We start from the raw sequence: 23,710 nt of genomic DNA, 5'->3' as shown, positions 1-23,710 counted from the left end.
CTGTCATCCCACACAGGCACTTGGGGCAGCAAGATGTTGGTGTCAGGCCTCCTGGAATTCTTCTGACAAACAGCTCGCCAGGTGATTGGTAAAAGTCTGTTCCCAGACCGTTCCATTTCAGGCTGCAGACAGGGGATGAATGATAGAACACACACAAACACACTTGTTAAAAACAAACAACTCCCTACACATAGTTTTCTATGTGTAGGCATTTTTTCTCCCCCCATGAGGAAGTGTTCAATCATGGTATCTCAGATATGCAGTCTGAAGAGGTCCAATCCAGGAACAGATTTTTTCCCACATGATGAGCTGTTTAGAGCACGGGTAGGGAACCTTTTCCTTATCGCGGGCCACATTCCCTCAGGGGTAATCTGTTGGGGGCAGTCACATGCAGATAGTGGGTGGAACCACCCCTTCTCTCTCTTTTTGATGCCCCCCCTCTCCCTTACACCCTCTCTTTCTGATGCCCCTCTGACACCCTCTGTCTCTCTCTGACACACTCTCTCTCTCTGATGCCCTGTCTGACGCCTTCTCTCTCTCTCTCTCTGATGCCCTCTCTCTCTTTGATGCCTTCTCCCCACTCTCTCTCTCTTTTCCTCCCTATGCTGCAGATAGCAGGGGAAGCGCTCCCTCCCCCCCAGGGAAGGCACAGATCACTTTTGCCAGAGGCCTGAACTGATGGCTCAAAGAGGGCTTTTGAAATTAGGTCGAGGATTGCCCACCCCTTATCTAGAGAGTCCTTAGATCCCAGGAATAATGACTCCACCAACATCCTGCTTGAAATGCAAGTGAATATTCCTATGTGAATGGAACCAGGGTTCAAGACAGGGCTTAATCTGAGCCTGGCCTCAGCCTTCAGAATCTGTTTTTTTAATGACAGCCTGATGCTGGACCATCCAAAGCGATGGGAGCTTCTGAGCATGTGCAGAGTGCTTTGCCACATTTTTTAAAAAATAGTGAGGGGTGGGGCAGGGCTTCCAGACAGACTTAGGCTAGATCTACACTACTGATTGATAGCATCGGAAGTACACCGATAACTGTTGGGGCACATTACACATTCGATATACCGCTTTTGTAGAGTTATTTCCGGCTTTTTATTCCAAATTATCCATAATACCACAACAAATGTCATTGTGTGTCCTACGAGGTATAAATGCGCAAGAGGGATATAGCATTACCATGATGGGATCGTAATGATATGTCACAAGTTGTAGATCTGGGACACCACTGGCACCATAGTTGTTGTTTTTTTTTTAAATTAACCATTTGCATTAGGCATACTCCTGAAAATTTTTGTGTTAGACCAATCTGACTCCCACCCCTGAGTGACGTCAACAAGTGGTGTCCTCATGGCCAAAATCAGTACTTTGAGAGGTGCTGCCTGGGACACCAGTTACTAAACCAAATGTCCCCTTCCTTCTTCCATTACCCAGCTTTCAGTGACAGAGGGAAATTTCCATCAACATTGGAACATGTTACAAAGAGAGGAAGAGGGAGCATTTTCTTTGAAGAGGGACACTTCTTAGAAAATAGCAAGCGGGTGGCCATCTAATTTTGCCAGTTTCAAGATAGCTACACTTTCTGTTCCTGTATCTAAATAGTATCTTCAAAAAGTTTTCTTTGAGCCAGTCAAGAGCATTTATATCCACTTGCGGTGTCTACCAGAGTAAACAGTGTCATATCAGGAAGTGGAAAGATTGGACTCCTCCACCATAAAAAGGTGTGATTTTTCTAATCATGGAAGAAGAGTTACACTATTACAGAAGTCACTTCTTCCAACAACACATTTCTCACGTGGACAAGGCCAGCCTACCCTAAACGGAGGGTGCTTCCAGGCAAGGCTTTTATTGTGCAATCGCCCTGCCTCATTCACATTGGGGGGGTTTTCCCCAGAGAATCCAGACCTTGTCTTCTATTTGTAACCCATGTAACTCCTTGTTTTCCCACCACTTTCCCCTTCTTTTTCCGTTCCACAAAATATCAGTTAAGGGAGGAAAACACGGAATAGCTGTACGGACTGTATTTTGATTCGTAGCGCTAGGACCCCATCTGGACCCCATCCAGAGTTGCCTCAGACTCTAGGGGTATTATTTCAAGTATTTATTTATTTTTCCAACCATGGGAGTGGGCAGGTGCCATTTTGGAGTTTGGCCTTAGGTGCCAAAATATCTTGGGCTGTGTCTGCATGGGAGAGGGTTGTTTGCATGTGTGAGCAGCTCCTGAAGAACCCCTTGTTTCAATTCTGAAGGAAGAATGCACTGCTCTCCCATTAGTTCCTCTCAGTGGGGCTGTCCGCATGACATGACAGCCCACTGTGAGGCTGGGGCGCATATGGCCGCCATTTTGACTATGCAACCCCTGCACGGGTTGTCATGTCGTGTGAACTCGGCAAGCATGGGCAATGAGAGGGTTAAACAACCCTCGCATAATCTGTGGTCTGTTTTCGGGCTATCTGAGGTTGTTTAACCCTCGCATAACCCACTCTCGCTGAGTTCACACATCATGACAACCAAACCCAGTCAACATGATAAGCTTCCCTTCTCTTACACACTGGAGGTGGCCTAAGATATTTGGCTCCCTGAGGCAAAACATCCAAATGGTGCCTTCCCCCTCAACAAGTGAAAAAATATAACAAAACAATTGGCAATTTTCTGTCCATTAATGCTACTCCAAAATCACGTGCCTGAGGCTAACTTTCTCTGGGCCAAACTACACTGTGGTATGGGAGATCTGTGATATTTTTCTTTAGGTAAAAGCAGCCAGGACAGGACAAGATTAAAAGAAAAGCTATGGGAGAATTGTGTAACCTTGTCCCGACATGCCATTTCCCAAAGCTAAATCATCCCCCAGAGACAGTTCATGGGGGAAAAGACAAGTCGGGGTACCTGTCTCTTTTGCCCAGCACAGCCCCTTCCCTGCTGCTGCCACCACCTTCAAAATGGCTGCCTGATCCAATTCACCTCCTCCTGGCCTCTGCTTTTAAGTAAAGGTGTGTGGAGGGGAGGCAACTGCATGTGCAGTTGGGCCCCATGTCTCTCTCACACAGGCCCTTCTACCAGAAGGCTGAGTCAGTGTGTGTTAGCGTAGGCCTGTGGTGAGGATTGCACAGGCCAATGTCTTATGGCTGTTTGTTTTAGTGCACAGAATGTCTTTGCTAAGTCCTTAGGGGAAAATCACACACCTATGGAAAGAAATCTACAAACCTAGGAAGTGAAGTGGGGTGACAGAGCTGGTTATAAGCACCCTTGTATTTAAGTACTACTCAGGTTGCCATGGGCAACCAGGCATTGCATGCAGGCGAGTGCACGCAATTCCATGAAGGTGAGTGAGCGGCCTGCATCCCTCAGCTGCACCCGGCATAGAAACCTAGCAGGCTGCTAAAGGTGGGAAGCCCCCTATGCCCAGCATAGATATGCAGCTCTCCCCAAATCCCGAGGCACAACAGACTGGGTGAGTGGCCAGTTAACTGTGTGCGCGCTTTAAGGCAGGCTTCCCCAACAGGGCACTCTCCAGATGTGCTGCACTGCAACTCCCATCATCCCCACCCAGCACATCTGGAGAGCGCCAGGTTGGGAAAGGCTGCTTTGGACAGCATGACCCAGAACCTCCTGTGACATGCTTACAGGTTCCAAGGGATGCTCAGGGCAGGTTTCCTGGCTGTGCGGTCAGTGTGGAAAAGGACCCCTGAAGTTACAAGTCTTGAAAACCACGTATCTGGATGTAGGAGCAGAAGCCAGAAGGCGTCACTGGGGCTCCAGCTAAGCCATGACCTCTCCTTGCCACTAGCAGGTCAGCGCTTGCCCCTTACCTTCCCAGTCAGCCAGCAACCAGAGCCTGCATTTTCCACATTCCGGTGATGTTCCACTGGGGTGAAGCAATGACCCCGACCCTACCAACGCTGGGGTAAAGGTCACTCTCTTGTGCGGAAGAGGTGGAAGACAGGAGGAGGACTTGGTATGGCATTAGACTCTTGCTCAGGGGATGTCAAACACGACACCTTTTCCAAGGCCTTTCCTCTGATGGTACCTCTTCAGCAGTGGATTGCGATAGTAATACAGAACTTAATCTGTTTACTGTTACATATATTGTATATATATTTGACTGATACGACATTTAGGAATGATCTCCTCAGCCACCAAGGTTACTGGGTTACTTTGGGCCAGTCACTATAGCAAGGATGCAGAAGCTCAGGCACGGGGGCCAAATTTGGCCCACCTGGGGGGTCTCCATCTGACCCTTGATCCCCAAGTGGCCACACATCCTTTCCCCTGGCACTATTCCCTTTCCCCCCCAACCACCAACCACCCCTTTTGCCTTCAGCCTGCTCACCACTGGAATGAGGCCCCCGAGAGCTTCTCAGCAAGTCACTGGTCTCTCAGCATTCCTCTTCGCTTCTGGGTTGGCAATTGGGGGGGGGCAGATTTTGCCCAGTGAATGCAGGTTAAAATGTGGTTGGGGGTCACATTGAGCTGGTTTGGATGTCACGATAAACCATGGTTTATTGTTACACGAATGATCCACAGTAAGCCTTGGACTCATGTACTTCTCCTCCATAAGAAGGACGTAGGAAGGTTTTGCCTCCCGTTTTGATTAACTGCAGTTTATCATTATGTCCAAACCCTAAGCCATCGTTAACTTTACCTGTAGCTTGTTGTAATGTCAGCTTCATAACCCATGGTTTGAAGATGGCCTGTGTCAGACAAACCACAGTTAAGATTTATTTATTAATTTGCCATATTTATATACAGCTTCTCATTTGAATAAATCCTGAAGTAGTTTACAAAAAGAATACAACAATACACAATGGTATCATGTTAAATGTTGGTTCAAAGGTAGCCAAAGTAAACAGATACGTTTTCAACAAATGTCTAAAACACACCAGTGTTGAGGCCTGATGTACTTCAGAGGGGAGATCATTCCACAGGGTGGATACGACCGTACAGAAGGCTCATCTTTGTGTCATCATCAAATAGAAATCTTTACAACTTCGAAGCTTCGAAGATCATGCCTGAATTAGAAAAAAAAACATCGCGGAGAAGCCCCGATTCTGTGAGGATAACACCTTAATTAAAAAACACATCCTGAGCGGGGGATAGGAGGGGGTAAAACTTAAGTCTCATTTGAAGGGATAGAACAACCCCCTGCTCAATGCAGGAAGCCTGATTCCCAGGCGGTCGCCCATCCAACTACTGACTGGGGCTGACCCCGCTTAGCATCCGAGATCAGACAAGCGCGTGCAGGAAAACAGCAGAGTGCTCGAGTGTGAACCGAGCTCACGCATTCGATGAAGCACTGCAACGGGGAAAATGGGTGAGTGTGAATAATCATGTTTTAATGCGAGAGCATTTAACCCAATGGAACACCGGATTCATTGCGATGGCGGGCGCAATGTAGATCGGCCATTATTTACTGCAACATAAGCAAATGCAGCCCTGATTCGGAACAAGAACATGTTGCTCCGGGACAGGCACGATTTAAGCTCCCCCACTTCCATTTTTCCTTTGGATATTTTTTCCCCCTTTTTAACACATCCCGCCCCGCCCCCCACACACACACAATGTATGTGGAATTTGGGGACAAAAACAAACGGAAGCTTAAATCCCCCCTCCTCTCCCAGAGCGCCACAGTCCCAATCCGAATCGAGCCCACAGATGCTTACAGTGAAATAAACAAGCCAATCATGCATAGCTCTGCTATGCGTGATTTGAAGAACGTTTAGTTTGGCCCTAAGTCCAACTAAGAGTCTTTCACTCACTACTGAGTAACCACAGACAACCTTCACACAGCTGGGATTAGGGGGCAAGGCATCCAGGTCAGACGGCTACGATTCCGGGAACACACACACTCCGCTTCAGCACGCCAGTTTGCAATAAAACAAGCTTTATCTTCACTAGAAGATTATCACAGGGCAGCAGTGCACTGAACTGAAGTAGATTTCATGCACAATAACAGTTTGTCCTATTTGGGATTTGGATCTCTGAGCTTTGCTGTTATGAAATGGGAGTCTCCAGAATTTTACATCTGCGTGTGAGGCATTCATTATTTGACAGCTGGTGTCCTGTAATGGCTGAGAGGGCAATCAGTATGCCTGGGAGTCCCTGATTTGAATCTTGGCAGACCCACCACTTCAGTAGGGAGCTTTGAGCAAGCTTCTCTCTCAGCCTTAGTCCCACACCTACAAAATGGGGATGATGTTAGTAATACTACTGGCCGACCTCGCAGGGTTGTTGTAAGAACTACTGCTGTGATCATGTTAAGTGAGGAGCTTTGATCACTTGAACTGTGCTATATAAATGCTATTATTTGACAAAGTTGTGCAAATTTATGGTATCTACATGTGAAAAATGCGCTGTAATGAACCAAACCCTGCATCTTTCTAGAAATATCTTTGAACACAGAACATGGCGAACTTAGACACGCAGATTTAGATCTCTATACTTTCCAGGCAGACTCTCTAGTTTCGCCTCCCTCTCCCCAATAATTCAGTTTATGTAAAAGAGGAACGACAGAAATGGCCTGGATAATGCATGGCCTGGTCCTCCCAGGCTCTGTATTGGTCAATTTGAACTTCCCTCCCCTGGAACTGCCCAGCCCCATAGAAATACTTTGGGACGTTGAGATTTTCCTACGTGTTCATGTGAAAAGCAAAGAGGCAACATCAGCCTAGCTTTGCCAGGAACTCCCAAGAGCCCTGTTTTTCTCCATATGTATGTAAAAGCTTGTCTTCTCCTGTGGGCAGGACAACGGACATAAAAAAGGACATGGGAGAGGTGGTGGTGCTATGAGGATTAGAGACAAAAGTGTGTCTTGCAGCCTGTCCTACCTCGCAGGGTGGAGGGGCAGAGATACAGGCTTGTCAAATACACCCTCCAGTTGCAGAAAAAATGCATGGAGTAGAAGCACAGAGAAGAAAGAACCCCATGGATCATCTGGTTCAAATGGGGGGGGGGTGCTTTACAAAACCTGTTGCTTCACCGTTCTCCTTCCCCTCCTCTCTCTATCATTTTATGAGAATATTTCTTTATTAGAATAATGTATATCCTATCCTTCTACTTATCGGCCTAGTGCCCAAGGCAGCGAACAACTTTAAAAGAACAATAAAAGAAACATCAACAATTAAAGCATTTAAAACCAAAACACAGAAACAGCATGGTAAATAATCAGAGCCAGCTAGCTTAAAATACCTTTTCCTCCCTCCCTCCCTCGTCGCCTGAAATATCTGCTTCTGGAGAGAGGAAAGACAGAACTTGCATTGCTGTGGTGCTAGGAGGTGACCCTCAGGGGGCCTGGATTTAGCCTGTTCCCTAATTTTGTTGGACCCCGCACTCATCCCCTAGAACAAGTTAATCGTTTTTCAGGGTGCATCGCCAGGGGCCTGGGGAAGAGGTTTGCTCATTTCGCTGGCTCGCTTTCACCGTTTCACGCTGTGCACCTCTTCTTCCACCTAACACAGAACAAAGGCTGCTATTCCCCACCCTGTCAAATCTTGGAAGGTATGTAAATACCAGCTCCAGTCTGGGCCCAGAAAGGATTGCTGGGTAGTAGTGAAGGCATGCATAGTATTCAGTAAGAGTTGCTGTCTGGCCTGGCTGCACCCTCGCCCCGTAGGCTTGTTGGGCCAGTGCCAGGTGGGGTGGGCATGCTCTGGGATTAGTGGCAGAGCAGTTGGCGCCCTGCCAATCACATGGGCTGGTTCTTTACAGGAATCTCCCCACTGCTGGGCACTCTTCCCAGCTATGTTCATCTCCCCCCACCTCCCCTTGTCACAGGTTGCCAATGGCTAGGGCATTCCCCATGGATTGGCCTCATATACTTCTGGGTCTGCCCCCTACCCAAGGCCCCAGCCATTGGGCTGGGATTAGCTCCTTTCAAGCTAGAATCACTTTGTTTGCAGGGTAGTTTTGAGGGAAGGTGTAACATGAGCCATCTTGCAGGGCATGGGGCAGGCGGGATGGTGTGTGAAAAGGGCAACACACGGGGAGTAGTGAGCATGAGCAAGGGCAAGCATGAACCGCAGTGCGTGTTTTGTGACTGTAGACTGTGTTTGTGCGTGCCTGTAGTTGCATGCATATGTGTGTGCTGTGTGGCTGTTTGTGCGATGTGGCTGCTTGTGCATTGTACACTCTACACACAGTGTGCGTGTGCGCGCGCATTGTGTAGGCGGCACGGACAGAGTAAAAGCCAGCATTAGCTGGCTGGCAGAAGATTCAGGAAAGCAAAAGGAAAGACCTTCGTTAGGAAACAGTAGTCACTCAGTATGCAGAACAGGGGTGCCGGACCTGAAGCCCAGGGGTCAAATCCAGCCTGCGGGGGGTCCCAATCCAGCCCTCCAAAGTTCCCCATCTGGTGGTTTTGTGGCTGTTGTGCAGTGTTTCCCCTCATTCTAAAAGCTTAAATGCTTTTCCCAAGGCTTAGGAAGTAGCAGTAAGACCCATAAACAATATGCTGGTATTTTCTGTATATTTCGCCTAACCTTTCTGCCTCTCCTCACCCCTGGCCACTGGAATGTGGCCCCCAAGAGTTTCTCCAGAGGGGAATTTGGCCCTTGGGCTTAAAGTGGCTCTACACCCCAGGGTTTAACCCGCGTTTGGGGCCAAAGCAGTGATAAGTGCACCTAGGTCCTGTGGAAGAAGAAGAAGAAGAAGAAGAATAAGAATATACGTGGCTGCGGGGTTGGGGGTCGCCCCCCTAGACAGCATCCCCCGATGCGTAGGAAGCGATGTCTGTCACAAGTGCCTTTGGCCGCAAGGAACAGTTGAGTTTCTGGCTGAGAGGTGTGTGGCGTGTCTGTGGTCAGGCTCAAACAGGCAATGGAAACCTCCGGGGGGCGCGGGGAGGGTGCGTGTGGTGTTATCCGACTGCATCTGCCTGCAGAGAACAGGCCTGGCCAGGAGGCCAAGCCCACAGACGCGTGGGTTTTATTCTGAGTGCAGACCCCTTCCCCAAGGCCCTACGACAGGAGGCAGCTCGGCCTGGTATCAGACATCTCCCCCCGCGAGCCAGGCCTGTCAGCAGCTGCCAGTGCTCCTGAGCCAGCCCAGGGCGCTGATGGATGGAGGTGGGTGGCGTCCACCAAGGCGGCCCATAACTCCCGCGCCCGGCCTTTCCCCGGCCTTCACCACATTCCTCACCTCTAGGGTACCTGGCGCGCCCCAGGGGGAATTGCTCAGCTACTAGAGTCGGGGATTTCCCTCCCAAACTGAAAGCCAGACCTGTTCGCTCTTCCATGTGGTGGTGGTGTGTGTGAAGGGGTGGGTGGGTGTTGGCGGGCTGCATTTTGAGTGAAATGGGCATCCCCCCCCCATGTGTTCAAATTAGGGGTTTCTTTTTGACTCATATTTGTAAACTGTTCTCCTTTCATCTCTCTCTCTCTCTCTCTCTCTCTCATCTACCTTAATGTAGGGTTGCCAACTGACCAGAAAAAAGCTACAGTTGGCGCACTTGCATCGCATGTAAAAGCTCCCAGCTTCAATCATGGCATCCCCAGGTAGGACCAGAACCACGGCTGACCCTACCATGAGGCAAAGCAAGACAACCACCTCAAGGAGCACGTGCTGGTGGGGTGGACAGCAAGAGCAGCCCCCTGGCTATTCCTCCTGAAACCCGCCCCCCATGCCACCCCGGTGCCATTATGCTCTGTTGAAGGACAGGCTCTTATGAACCGCCAAAAAAGAGAAAATGCCTCACCAAAAAAGAGGGTGCTGACTTGCATAACATTTGCATGTGGTAATTAATACGCATAGATGCAAATTTAGAAATTATTATTGTAATTTAAATAGAAACACAGTACATCTCACCATAGTGTGGAAGTCTGTGACCAGGTGACTTGTGGGCCTTGCTCAGTCTGCTGTCCAGATGTTGTTGATGGGCAGCTTTCAGGTCCAGGTCTTTCCTCTGGTGGTTCTTTATCTTTTAAACTGGAACTGGACTGCCCTTGAAATAGAGGTCAAAATGGACCTCCTTCAAAATGGAGGACAGTTCTCTGGCAGCCCTCCAAATAAAGGACTGTCCTCTGTAAAAGAGGACACATACCACCTGTCCTCAGTTGTGGTGGAGGATGCTAGCCCATCATCACCAGTACTGAAATAAAATTCAGCTGGCAATCCCGTCAGCTTCTGTACATGGAATGGGAGAGAGGTGGTGTCTTGCTTTTTGCCTCATGCAGCAAAATGCACCTGATTTTAAAACTGCTTTCCTTCCTGCACTCTTTTAATTTTTATCTCCTGAGGTCCTGGCCAGTTAAAGGTAAGTACCTGGGCAATTTGGGCTGCAATCATATTTTCACTTACCTGGAAGTAAGCCTTGTGACCACAGTGAGATTTACTTCTGAGTAGACATATAAAGGATTGCACTGTAAACTTTGCAACAAAATGAGCTGCTGGACCAAAGTAAATATTTGGGGGTGAGGAAAAGCTCCTTACAGGGATGGGGAAACTTTATGAAATGGAGTAGAACTCCTTGCAAGACCTGAGCTGTGCTGTGATTTGGTAAAGATAAACTTTGCTAAAGCTGAGCTGCTCCATTGCCAAAAAATGCTAAGCAGGAGATATATAGCTTAAAAGGTACATCTAAGATCAAATAATAAATAGTTTAGAAATGTAGAATTCATCCTTGAAGTATCCCAGCAGGAACACTTGTCATTGCCTTAAATTAGTGTATAGATCTCATTGCTTGCAATGGACATTGAGATGAAGGTATAGATTAATCAACTAAAATTGAGTTGATTAATTGGTAGGGTTAGTTTTAATGGGTGATGCTGAGAGTTAAGATCACCCTTGTTTGTTTTCTGAGGCTATTTTGGGTCCGGCATGTCTCCTCTGTGCAAAGGGCAGCCAAAGAACTGGAACGTGAGCAGCGGAATTCCACACATCACAATACGCTTAAAAGAAAATCAAATGTCACTGGGAAGACACAAGGTGTCGAGGTGGAAACAACAAGGGGCAGCAGCAGCAGCCATAATTCAAGGTAATTTGGGGCATTTCTACATGAGGCTTTTATCCTGCACCTTTACCGAGGTGTCTGCTTCCGGATTCTATGAGGATTAAGTTCAACTCCTTTACATGTACCTTTTCTCAAGGTTTTTCTTTTGCTGCATTTCTCTATGTTTCATTATACAACTACTAGATGGCGCTGTAGTATAACAGAATTGCACAATTACTTAAGACTCTCATTCCACCATTTCCAAATACTACCAGAATTTCATCGTTACAAAAAAAATATGTGATAATGGTTGCAAAGTACAGGAGAGGCCTTGGAGTATGATGACGTTGTTTAAAGGACCTGTAAACTACTGTGAGTGAGCAATCATGAGCGCACAATAAAAGCCTCGTGTAGGCACAATAAAAGCCTCATGGACTCAGGCCCTCACTGTAACACAAAGTGAACATGGGGCTGGGGGGAGCATTAAATCAGCAGCCTAGCCCATCCTGGTGGCCTCCAGTTGTGCTTGACTGCAAGCCCTATTTTCCCCACCCAACATGACAATGGCCAGGCTGTCTGGAGATCGTGGGTTTTGTAGTCCAACACATCTGGAGATCATCAGGTTGGGCAAGGATGGATAACAGATGCCTTCAGTGGTTGCTGGTGGCTCAACAGAGAACTTAAAGTGTGCTTAAACCTATGCAATCCTATGCACACTTAACAAGAAGTAAGACATGCTGCTTACCGCTGAACACACAGTGGGACCTACATCTGAGTAAACATGCATATGATCACACGGTTCGTGTTCTTTCAGCAGTCCTCATATCAAGTATGCCTGCTTTCCTCAGCCAGCCAGATGTCAAAAGGGTAACGCTGTATTTGACGCTTTGCCCCACCTCACCCCATACACACCCTCATGTCCTCGTGGACTATTCTTCAAAGAATAGCCAGACCTCCATGCACAGAACCACTTGGCAATGGAGCCAGTAATTCCAAAGCACAAGACCGGATCTGTGCCAGGATATTTGGAAGTAGCAGATAACTGCATCAACACACACAAGGTAATGCCGGACCTAAATGTACCATTTGAAACAGAAACAAAACAAGAACGGTCAGTAGCTGGAAATGAGCAAAGTTACCGGCGAGTACATTTCATTATTTCGTTCTGAGGCAACCCAGCTTTTGTAAGTTTTTAGGCTGCTTCCGGGGGGAGGGCTCCTAACCCCACCAACTAGAAGACATTGTGCAGCTATTCCATCTTTTTCTCCTGAGCAGATTTTCTGCAGCAAGAAAAAAAATGGAAGCGGCAGTGGGAAAATACAGGAGGGTTACAAGAGTAAGATGATGTCTGGAAACCCCATACACACACGCTGTGCCCTCTGTAAAATTCTGTGACTCAGGCAGGGCAATCAAAGTCTCCTCTGAAAGCACTCTTGTCAGGGCCGGCCCACACCCCAGCAGGAGCCCACTGACAAGAGCCCTGCTGGACTTCCTCCTCCTCCTCCTCCTCTTCACCATTGCAACCTCTTTGTTCACCTGCCTCTTGCTCTGGCCCAGAGAGTGGTGGTGGTGGTGGTAAGGAGGAGGAGGAGATACCATTGTCCACTGGGTCCTTGGCTCCCTGCCTGCCAAGCAAGCAAGCAAGCAAGCAAGCGGTGGCAACAATGAGAAAGAGGATGGGAAGCCAAGCAACTGGTGACAATGGCAGTGAGAAGGTCCATTCACTGGGGGAGGGGGCCCATGGAGGGTGTCTTGCCCAAGAACCCCCCAAACTAGAGACAGCACTTGCTCTTGCTATCATTCCTGATCTACAGAGATAACTTTCAAATCCCGTTTGGGACCAAGAAAATTTCCAGTGAAGGGATGCTTAAGAGCATCCTTTTGTTTGTTTGTTTGTTTGCTGTTAATGGGCTCCAAGTTGGCAGGTTCATTAAGGTGAGATCAACACTCATTGTACAAAGAGGCAGTTCCAACGTGCTCCAAAGCACAGGTTGGAAGCCACCTGCTTAACCATGTCTGTGGTTTATTTACTGAAAGATTGGTGTGTGCGCGTGTGTGTAAAAACTAGAATCCCTTGCCAAAGAGGGACCTCAAAAGAGCTCACTGAAAACTGGGACAAAGGTAATGTGTGGCATTTTGAAACTGCCAACCAAAACTGCAGTAATGCATTTCACGTTTTATATACCTAATGGATGGATTTTCCTGAAATTTGGACTGCTGTAAAACTGCCATTATCTGAAACTTGATTCTCCAAAAGACATTACTGGTGCAGAGTGTGTTCTGTGTGTCTGCGTGTGAAGTGCCAAACCTGGACTTCTAAATCTAATGCATAATTTGCTTTCTGATCATGTCTCTTTTCTCCTCTTTCACCCCTCTTAAGTTGCAATCCTATGCATGTTTAGACAAAGAGTTCTACAATTCCCAGCATGGCCTAGGCTGGAGGGTTGCTGGGAGCTGTAGGACTTCTTTCTGTCTAAACATGCATGGATTTGCACCATTAATCACTAACTTGTTTGTCCTTGTGGCTCTAGGGAGCTTGCAGTGGGAGATTAGGTGGTGTGTCTCCTGGCAGAGCAAGAAGTAAATGAGGCTTTAGTGGCCCTACCCAGCTTCTACCTCAATGGTCACTATCTCCTGCTGTAAAGTCACAGAATGTTCAAAAACATTCTAACTACTGAGGAGGAAGGACTCAGTCATGGAATGGTGATGATTAGAACCACTTCAGACATCAAAAAAGAGCATAGAAAACACAGGAACAGTTCTTCTTTCCTTGCTTTCATGGTTAGTCTTTAAAATGAGACTTATGGGTCAGGAACGAAAAACCTGTGCAGTTCATTTTCTTGTGCTCTGGGATTCATGCCATGTGGCAAGCCATTTTTGAAACTGAGGCCAGCTTCCCAAAATAATTTGTGATATGGCAGAGGGGGATCTGTTCTTCAAAGATATGAAGTCAGAAATCCAAGTGGCCTCACCCAAGCCTTCAAGCTCTCACTAAAGTAGCTCTTTGGATTCCAGCCACAGATCACATCTCTGTTACAGTGTTTGAATCTGCTTTCTGTGGAGCCATTGTGAGAGAAGCGGAGAGATGGGTTGTGCTGAATTTCACACACTGATCTGAAATAACTAGCTGCATAATTGACCTCTGGTCTATAGTTCCTTATGTATATGTTTTTTCATTAGATGCTGTTGGTCTCATGATGAGATTTAAAAAAAAAACAACTATTAAAGGATGTGGATAATAAAAAGTATTCTGGGACAGCAAAATTTCTGAAATATTTCCTTAGCTCAGCATCAACCTATCCTACCTCCCTGCAACTCCATGCCTGTCCCCAGTGGGGATGTTCTTGCACAAAGGCCTCTGCATCCTGTTGCCACGTGTGAGACCCTGTGAATCAGAGCCCCTGAACATAAGAATGTAAGAACACAAGAAGAGCCCTGCTGGATCAAACCAAAGGTCCATCTAGTCCAGTATTCTGTTTACACAGTGGCCAACCAGCTGTCGATGAGGAACCCACAAGCAGGGCATGAGCGTAGCAGCACCCTCCCACCCATGTTCCCCAGCAACTGGTGTACATGGGCTCACTGCCTCTGGTACTGGAGGTAGCACATAGCCATCAAGACTAGTAGCCATTGTTAGCCTTTTCCTCCAGGAATTTGTCCAACCCCTTTTTAAAGCCATCCAAGTTGGTGGCCATCACTACATCCTGTGGTAGCGACTTCCATAGTTTAATTCTGTGCTGTGTGAAGGACTTCCTTTCATCTGTCATGAATCCCCCAACAATCAGCTCCATAAGATGACCGCGCGTTCTAGAATTGGGAGAGAGGGAGAAGCATGTCTCCCTATCCACATTCTCCACACCATGCATAATTTTGTACGCCTTACCCTCCTTTTTTCCAAGCTTAAACAATCCCACCTTCTCTCGTTGCTCCAGCCCCTTGATCATTTTAGTTGCCCTTTTCTGCACTTTTTCTAGCTCTACAATATCCCCTTTTAGGTGTGGTGACCAGAACTGTACAGAGTATCCCAAGTGTGGTCGCACCATAGATTTGTATAGGGATATTGGCAGTTTTATTCTGCTTTGTTTCTAGAAAACAAAAGCGCAGGGGTTCAGGTCTATCTTTGAACATGATTCTCTCTCTCCGGGGCATTGAACCTCTTTCACCCTGCGGGCCGAATCCCATTTAGAGAAGCTCTCAGGGGCCAAATTCAAACTCAGTGGAGCTGAAGGCAAAAAGGGCGCGGACAAAATGCCCCCCAAATCCCATAATATTTTAGCTTAAAGCTCTTTCTGCCAGTAACTCAGCAGTAGGGGAAGCATTTCAACCTTTTAGACTGGGCATGGGGGATGTGCAAAGAATGGGGAAATCACCAAATGACTGGTGGTCGGAAGAAACGGGGTATCATAGATCATAGAATAGCAGGGCTGGAAGGGGCCTGCAAGGCCATCGAGTCCATCCCCCTGCTCAGTGCAGGAATCCCAGTCAGAGCATCCCTGGCAGGTGGCTGTGCAGCCTCGTCTTGAATGCCTCCAGCGTGGGAGAGCCAAGGGAAGGGGTGTGGCCATCAGGGGAACCCTGTAGGGCCAGTTCGGGACACCCGGCAGGCTGGATTCGGCCCCGGGGCCTGAAATTCTGCACCCTAGTTCTAATCCATGTAAGTAATTGTGAGTAAGAAGGAACGAGAGGCTGGGTGGGGAGCGTGTGGAGATGTTAGCATGCATCTTGCTGCTCCATGCAAGAATCCGTAGCTCGAGGTGAATGGATATGACAGATTATATTTGGCAAGAGCACTGCCCCCTCCCCCTTGCCCACTTCACCACCACACTCCTTTGCCGGGCAAGGGGGCTCCTTGCAGGGGGGCCTGGTGGCTCCGATGTCACTGGGGCAGTGCATCCGCTCAGAGTTTCAGTCAGAACCAGTCGGAGCTCTACAGGAGCTATCCAAGGTGCAGAAGCACCAGTCCCCACTTAGTCAGCACTGAGTGAGCCAGATAGACCAACGGCCTGACTTGGGATAAAGCAATTTCAAATGTTCAGGTGCGAAAGAACCGAGCAAAAGTCTCCTGGCACCACCTTTTTGGACTGGTTTGCCCGATTCACTGCCCCAATGACTTCGGAGCCACCAGCCCCCACTGCCTCCTTGACTGATCTAGGCACTGACGGATAGGATAGGAACTGACCAGCTCATTGTTAGAGCTGCTGCTTGCTTGCAGGGTTTCCTCTTGGGGTCTCCAAGAGAGAGGGATGATCCTCAGCCAGCACGTTTCTTCTAGGAGAGACAGATCATTTCCAGAATCCCATCACAGGTCACCCCTCCCCAGGGGCTGCCACATACAGCTTCAGAAGCTAGGCTTTGGAGGCAAACTGGTTTCCTGGAACCTGAGCTTCCGTAGGTAACACCCAACTTTATCAGGTGCATCGTATCGATTAAGAAAGGAGGTGTGCTTGCAATTGCCCTGTGGAACTTGTTTCGTTTTTTTGTTTTTACAGAGGAGGGGAAATACAGCTTCCCACTAACGTTCTGTGGTTGGCAGAGGAAGGTTTCAACAAACAGGGCAAAGTGGATATGGTTGCTAAACTTCCTGTGATCAAAGGGATGTCCCTTGTTTTCAGAGCACGCCAGCCCCATCAACATCCCATATTCTCACGGCAGCATCATGCTGATGTGTTGGTCCTAGAGAATGGGGCCGGGGATGTGGCTTTTATTGGAGCAAGGGAGCATGTGTAAGGTTTTGAGTCACACAGAGCTCTGCATTATGTGGGACCGAAGCAAGGAGTTTGCATGTAAGGTTTGGGGGTCACACCGAGCTCTTTATCAAGTTGAATGGAAAGGAAGCTTATTCTGAGCTACAGAGGGCGTGAAGTTGGTTACGGGTGCAAATTTGTTGCTGCACTCATCCCAGCGAATAACAGCGATTCACACATGTGTTTTCATGGTTCAATGCCTAACCGGTCGACTCACACCTGAATGACTTCTGGGGTGAAGCAACTGTGTCTGAGGGAGGTGCAATGGGCAGCAGCCAACTCCGTAGAAGAGGACCGTGGGATAAGTCCAACTTGTCACACGGAGGTGAGAAGAGCTCCTTCACAATGGTTGAAGGTCCAAGAGAGGCCCGTCTCCTTTGGGGCTGGTCACCTGAGTCTGAGTCACCTTAGTCTGTCTCCCTTGGGGCTGGTCACGTTAGCCTGAGGTTCTCATGATATGAAAGGTCTGCTTGTGGCATTTGATCCATCGGGGCGCATAGGCTGGGCACCCCTTAATACCACAGCCATCAGATGAACCTTAACACATGAGAGCAAGTGTGGCAAAAGGGTCAGACTGTCAGGCTATCACTGGGTCATGTCATTCCAAATCCCCACTCAGCCACAGCTACTCACGAAACTTGGGCCAGTTAGTCTCTCTCAGCCTAACCTACCTCACAGTGCTGTTGTGAGGATATAAAGCAGGGGAAACCGGAGAACCACGGGTGCCTCCTTGAGTTCCTTGGAGAAAAGGCAGACTATCAATCTAAATAATAGATTTATTAAGTGGTACCTGCAGCAACATGTTGCATTGTGGAGGGCACATTTTCAAGGTTTCAGCCAGCCGTATTCTTTCCAAGGCTATTCCATTCCATTTTCCCCTTGCTTTCCCCCCTGTGCCAATAGTCAAATAGCATTCTTGGCCACTGAGCATGCTCTGTCCTCACTGATTTGTTTTTAGCAGTGGAGGCTGGTGGCTTTGATGTCAGTGATGGGTGAATCCACTCTGGGTTTCAGTCAGAACCAGTTAGAACTCCAAAGGGGCTATCCAAGGTATAAAGCACCTTTAGAGTTCTGACTGAAACCTGGAGCAGATTTACTGCCTCACTGACATTGGAGCCATCAGCCCCCACTGGTTTTAAGGGGTCCCCATTTAGTCCCCCCCCCCATTTTTTTGTACTGCTGCAAACTTTGGAGTTCCTCCCAAACCTGCCTTCTCCCTCTTGTGCATGGATGGTGCTCTTTGGGCTTCATGTGGACCAGCACTTGGAGATTAAGCTTGCTATTAAGGTACAGCAGCCTTCTTCAAGCTGGCACCATCCAGATGTGCTGGACGGCACCTCCCATATCTGGGGCAGTGGTGCAGCCAGGGCTGGTCGTTCAGGCCAAAGTCCAAAGAGCCCAAAAGCCTGCGGGTGGGGGACAAAGGACTGGGTGAAGACGCAAACTTTATTTCTGTAGTCATTGTGGTGATAGTATTTAAGTGAGTTTAAAATGCAGAACTGCACATGGTCAGAGTGTTTCTCTTAATTAGGGCTGTCAAAGAATGTTGTTGTTTAATGTGTCAGGAATGTAAAAGCAGTTTTGAAGCATGGAATGGCAGTGGGAGAGGGGAGAGAAATGCTAGTTGTGAGCTTCTCAACTAAGGTAATACACATGGCTAGCTAAAGGGAGCTCCAAAGACCATAAGGTCCAGGATCTAAGAGCTTTTCTACATGAGGCTTTTATTGTACACTTGTGATTATTCACTCATGGTAGTTTGAGGTCATTTACATGATGTCATCGTCCCCCAGGGCCTCTCCTGTGCTTTGCAACCATTATCATGTTTTTTCCTCTAACAAAGTAAGTCTGTAATATTTAGAAATGGTGGAATGAGAATCTCGTATAATTGCACAATTCTGCTATACCACAGTGCCACCTAGTGCTTGTATAATGAAACATATAAAAAAGCAGAGAAAGACCCCACCCCCACCCCGAAAAAAAGCACGAAGGAGCCGATCTTAATCCCGCAAAGAATCCAGAAGCAGAAGTCTCAGTAAAGGTGCAGCATAAAAGTCAGAAATCCAAGCGGCCTCACCCAAGCCTTCAACCTCACACTAAAGTAGCTCTTTGGATTCCAGCCACAGATCTCATCTCTTAGTGTTTGAATCTGCTTTCTGTGGAGCCGTTGTGAGAGCACTGGAGAGACGGGTTGTGCTGAATTTCACACATTGATCCGAAATAACTAGCCGCATGTTCGACCTCTGGTCTATAGTTCATTATTTATTTATTTTTCATTTGATGCCGTCAGGCTCATGATGAGAGTGTTTATTTTAACTGTCAAAGGATGTGGGAAATAGAAATATTGCTGTCCCAAAATACTTTTTGAAATATTTCCTCTGCTCAGCATCATTGCCCCTTCCAAACTTATCCGACCTCTCCACAATCCTGTAACAGTCCCCAGTGAGGCTTGCACCCAGGCCTCTGCATCCTGCTGCCGCGTGTGAGCGTCTGTGGATCAGGGCTTTGTTTCTAGATCCTGCAAAGAATCTGGAAGGAGAAGCTTTAGTAAAAGTGCGGGATAAAAGCCTCGTGTAGAAACGCCTCAGCTGCACCACTGATCTGGCTGGTATACAGGATGAAAAGAGGGCATCTGCAAAGGCCGAGATGCTTTCCCTCAGCAGTCTGAGCCCTGCAACCTGCACGTTGGTCATGGCCAGACTGTGTCCTCCTGCCAACACACCAGCTGGGGGATCACAGGCTGTAGAAGGCCTCACTGTCCAGGCAGATAAAGAAGCTCTGACGGCATGAGAAACCTCGTGTCATTTCATACTCCTTTTCCTGCGGGCTTCCTGTTTTTCAGTAAGGCATCAACAAACCAGGGGTATGGGAAATGGAGGCACACAAGCCGGGGCACAAGTCAGATGTGTGGGCTGAGAAACTTTCATCAGATGGCCAGTTACTCCTCCAAATGCCAGGAGCAGGCTTTCGAGTGACACAGAACTTTTCTTAAGGCAGGGAACCTTCGGTAGAGAAACAGTCTCAGGCATGGACCCGGGAGGCCCGGTTTTCACAACCCCTCCTCGTCAGTAACTTTTGCTGTGTGGCTTTGGGCAAGCGGTCATCTCTCGGCCTGGCCTAGCTCACTGGGTTGTTGCAAGGATTAAAAACGGGGAGGACAATCCCTGACTTCAGGATGGTTTTAACTGCTGCTGACCTGCTCAACTGGTTGTTAATTTCAAATCACCGACATTACTATATTCAGTGGAGGCTGGTGGCTCCAATGTCAGTGGGGAAAGAATCCGCTCCGGGTTTCAGTCAGAACCAGTCAGGACTCTAAAGGAGCTATCCAAGTATGAAGCAAAGTCAGTGGAGCACCCCGAAGCACCTTGGATGGCTCCTTTAGAGTTCTGACTGGTTCTGACTGAAACCCGGAGCGGATTCACCACCCCGCTGACACTGGAGCCGGTAGCCTCCGCTACCTGTATTGCTTGTTTAGTTGTTTGTGTCTGTGTGTGTAGTGCTGACTGTGTTTTGAGGGCTATTTGAGAAAAGAAATTCCAAATATAAATAACCTCTCGGACACCAACCTAAGCTCTGTGGGGGAAGGGCAGGAAACATAGGTTTTAAATGAAAATAAATCCATAGGGAAATGGGAGGCATCCATGGTAACATATATTGCTAAATGTATAATAGCAAACACGCTGTGCAAAAATGCAAGAATCAACACTGTCATGAGCTGCGAGGGGAAATGTACATTCACAGGCACGCGCGCGCACGTTCTGGGATGCGTGTTTGTTAACTAACCCCGCTTAAATGTCTTGGTAACTGCTGTCTGCTGTATGTGTAAACCAGCCTCCCCCAGCCTGGTGCCTTCCAGATGTGTTGGACCGCACCTCCCATAATTCCCAGCCAGCATGAGAATTACGGGGACTGCAGTTCAACACATCTGGAGGGCACCAGGTTGGGGGCTGCAAACAGACGATATTTACGGCCAGCCAAGTAACGAATGAGCCAGAAAAAAACACGTGTTCCTAATCCTTCCTGACCTCTCTCTGTAGAGCACCAGTGACACCGTGTGGTGAGAATTCAGCATGCACCGTGGCATCTAAATAACCCGTTCAGGAAACTATAAACGCCTGGGGTCTCCACCTCTTTCCGGGAGGGCTCTTAACAGCTGCCTGGCAGGAAAGAATTCAACAGGTTTGGCTTCCTCCTCTCTCCCTCCCATCACCCCCGGCATGAATATGAAGTGATGAGAGAGAAGCTGCTCCAGTTTAGTTGCTGCCTGTGGCGTGTTGTGTAGGTGGTGGTTAGTTAGTTAGTTAGTTAGTTAGTTATTTATTTATTTATTTATTTATTTATTTATTTTCTATATCTCCCAACAGCAGAAGCTCTCTGGGTGGTTCACAAAAATTATGGATTTCCACCCCAAGAATCATTAAGTTACGATACCTGATGTCTGTGTAGCACTTTCAAGTGTTGAAAGCGCCTTGCAGGCATTATGGAGTTGTAATCCTTACAACAACCTTGCAAAGTAAGTCAGTATTGTTATTTCCTGATATTGCAGACGGGGAGGGGACTATGGTGAGTGAAATCGAGTGGGGAGAGAATCCGCTCCGGGTTTCAGTCAGAACCAGTCAGAACTCTAAAGGACCTATCCAAGTATGAAGCAAAGTCAGTGGAGCACCGCAAAGCACTTTCCATAGCTCCTTTAGAGTTCTGACTGGTTCTGACTGAAATCTAGAGTGGATTCACCGCCCCACTGACATCAGAGCCACCAGATTCCATTGTGCTGACTGGCGTGTTTTTCCAGGAGTCTTCCCAGCCCTGTCTGGAGCTGTCCGGAATTTTATCTGGCACCTAGCACAGGCAGCTCCCAGCTTGTGGTCCACACTCTCATCATCAGCATTGGCCATCACATAGCATGCATCTTTCTTTCTTTCTTTCTTTCTTTCTTTCTTTCTTTCTTTCTTTCTTATCACCCATTTGGCTGGTCACCCAGCCACTCTGGGCAATGTACAACAGTACAAACAGTTTAAAACAGTAAAATTACACATTAAAACATCGTATTTCTAAAAATACCCTAACCCACCCCAAATGCCTGCCTGAACAACCATGTTTTTAATGCGTGGTGGAAGCTCATTAAAGAGGGGGCATGGCGGAGTTCCCTAGGGAGGGAGTTCCACAGAGTGGGGGCCACCACAGAGAACTGTCCTGGCTGATGGGACAGAGAGAAGGCCATCCGAGGCTGATCTTGTTGAGCGGCCTGTCTGGTGTTGCTGGAGGTGCTCCAGCACATCAGGTTGGGGGCAGCTGATGTATGGTGCTGGTCAGAAGACGCCGCATGACCAAAACACCTGCAAGCCTGATTTATTGACAGAGCTCAACAGGAGCGGCAGTGGCATTTTGCAGAGACTGGAAATGTTCCTAAGAAATACCAGAATAGGAACTGGAACTTTTGATTTGGAGAGGCACTTAAAAACAAACACTGAAATCTTAAAGTCTTATGTCTGAATTTTAAGGCAAAAAGAAAGGCAGGTATGAAAACTGACACATGAAATGTATTAACCTCACAAAAGAAAAAAGGGGGAAGCTCACAAGCAAAATCTGAGCTTTGCATTCCGATACAACTGTTATGGAAAGTCAATGAAATGCCAGAGACCATTAAACTGTATCTTTCTGTTAAGTCAGCACCAGTGTATAAAGCACAAGAAATATCTTCTAAAATCCGCAGTCTGATATGGATAACACACTGTTGAATCGCGCCCTCTCTCTGCAGCAAGCAAAGGAGAAGCAAACAGACAGGCCGGGCTGAAAGTATCTACTGCCAAAAGAGAATGTGAAATGTGAAGAAATATTAACTCTCACGTTCCACAACAGACTCCTGTCTCTTCTAGATGGTGAGAGCTGCAAAGTTCTTTCAGTACTAGGCAGTCAACAGAGCCGGCAATCCTGTGCCAGAGTTATGCCATCTGAGGTGCAATAAGATTTGCAGCACCAGGGTTGTTGCTAGCTGCACCATGGGCTCTGACAGACTGGGGCCACAGTGGCGCCGTTTTGTATGTGGCGGTGGAGACTGGTGGCTCCGATGTCAGTGGGGCGGTGAATCCACTCTGGGATTCAGTCAGAACTCTAAAGTTCTGACTGGTTCGGACTGAAACCTGGAGCAGATTCACCGCCCCACTGACATCGGAGCCACCAGCCTCCGCTGGGGTGCGGTGCGCCTGGCGATGCAGGGCTGTGTGCTGGGTGCGCCTGTGTCTCCTCATTGTCAGGAGTCGGTTGGCTCCCTCTGCAGAAGGGTGGCATGGGGGTGTTGTCGCCAGCAGAGCAGTCGTGGGTTGGTGGGCTTTGGCAGTGTTTCTAGGGGTGCTGTGGGCATATTTGACTCTGTTTTTGTTTTGCACTGTTTGGGGAGTTTCTGCGTTGTGTGTTTCCCCCTCCCCTCCCAGCCTGAGCGTGTATCGAGGCGGGTGGAACCTCTTTCACCCTGAGGGCCAAACTGAATTCCAAAGAAGCTCTTAGGGGCTTCATTCTAGTAGTGGGTCAAAGGAAAAGGGGTGGTGCCCCAAAACCAAAGATTGCGGCGTATTTTAGCTTGCAGTGTTTCCTGCCAGTAACTAAGCCTTAGGAGAGGGATTTCAGTCTTTTAGAATGGTGGGGGTGGGGGGATGCACCAAAGCCGGACACCACCAAATGGTCAGCAGTGTGGGGAAATTGAGAGCGGCCAAGGCAAGGAGATGCATCCCTCTGGGGAGACACGGAAGGCCGGGGTTGGCCCACAGGCCTTGGGTTCAATACCGCTGAGATAGAAGGTATGGCAACCATTCCACCAGTGGGGCAGCGGGATCTCTCCCTCACCTCCAGGGGGAACTGGAATATCACATTGCACGGTGTCTTAATGCAACGTCCAGAAAAGCCACGGTCCCAAATGCCTGGGTTGTATCCATGTTTGCCAAAGCCAGCCTTCCCCATTCCTCCAGATGGGATGATGGGAGTTGAAGTCCAACAGATCTGGTGGACACCAGGTTGGGAAAGGTTGACCTGAGCTATAATGATATCCTCTG

The 23,710-nt window shown here is 48.1% G+C and overlaps 1 protein-coding gene across 1 annotated transcript; it reads left to right on the top strand.

Annotated features, from left to right (window-relative positions):
* The first annotated feature begins 239 nt into the window (after positions 1–239).
* LOC146337635 (uncharacterized) lies at positions 240–14,126 on the top strand. Its single transcript, XM_084814327.1, has 5 exons — positions 240–324; positions 3,626–3,789; positions 9,403–9,487; positions 10,828–10,965; positions 13,452–14,126. Exons 1-5 carry the CDS (start codon positions 302–304, stop codon positions 13,471–13,473), a joined length of 432 nt encoding a protein of 143 aa, XP_084670453.1. The 5' UTR covers positions 240–301; the 3' UTR covers positions 13,474–14,126.
* Positions 14,127–23,710: the final 9,584 nt, after the last annotated feature.

This window comes from Heloderma suspectum, chromosome 10 (genome assembly GCF_057233095.1).
Source record: "Heloderma suspectum isolate Gila_16-S chromosome 10, 16-S_ref, whole genome shotgun sequence".
Lineage (NCBI taxonomy): Eukaryota > Metazoa > Chordata > Lepidosauria > Squamata > Helodermatidae > Heloderma > Heloderma suspectum.
The sequence above is the reverse complement of the archived record's forward strand: the minus strand, read 5'-3'. Positions and strand labels throughout refer to the sequence as shown.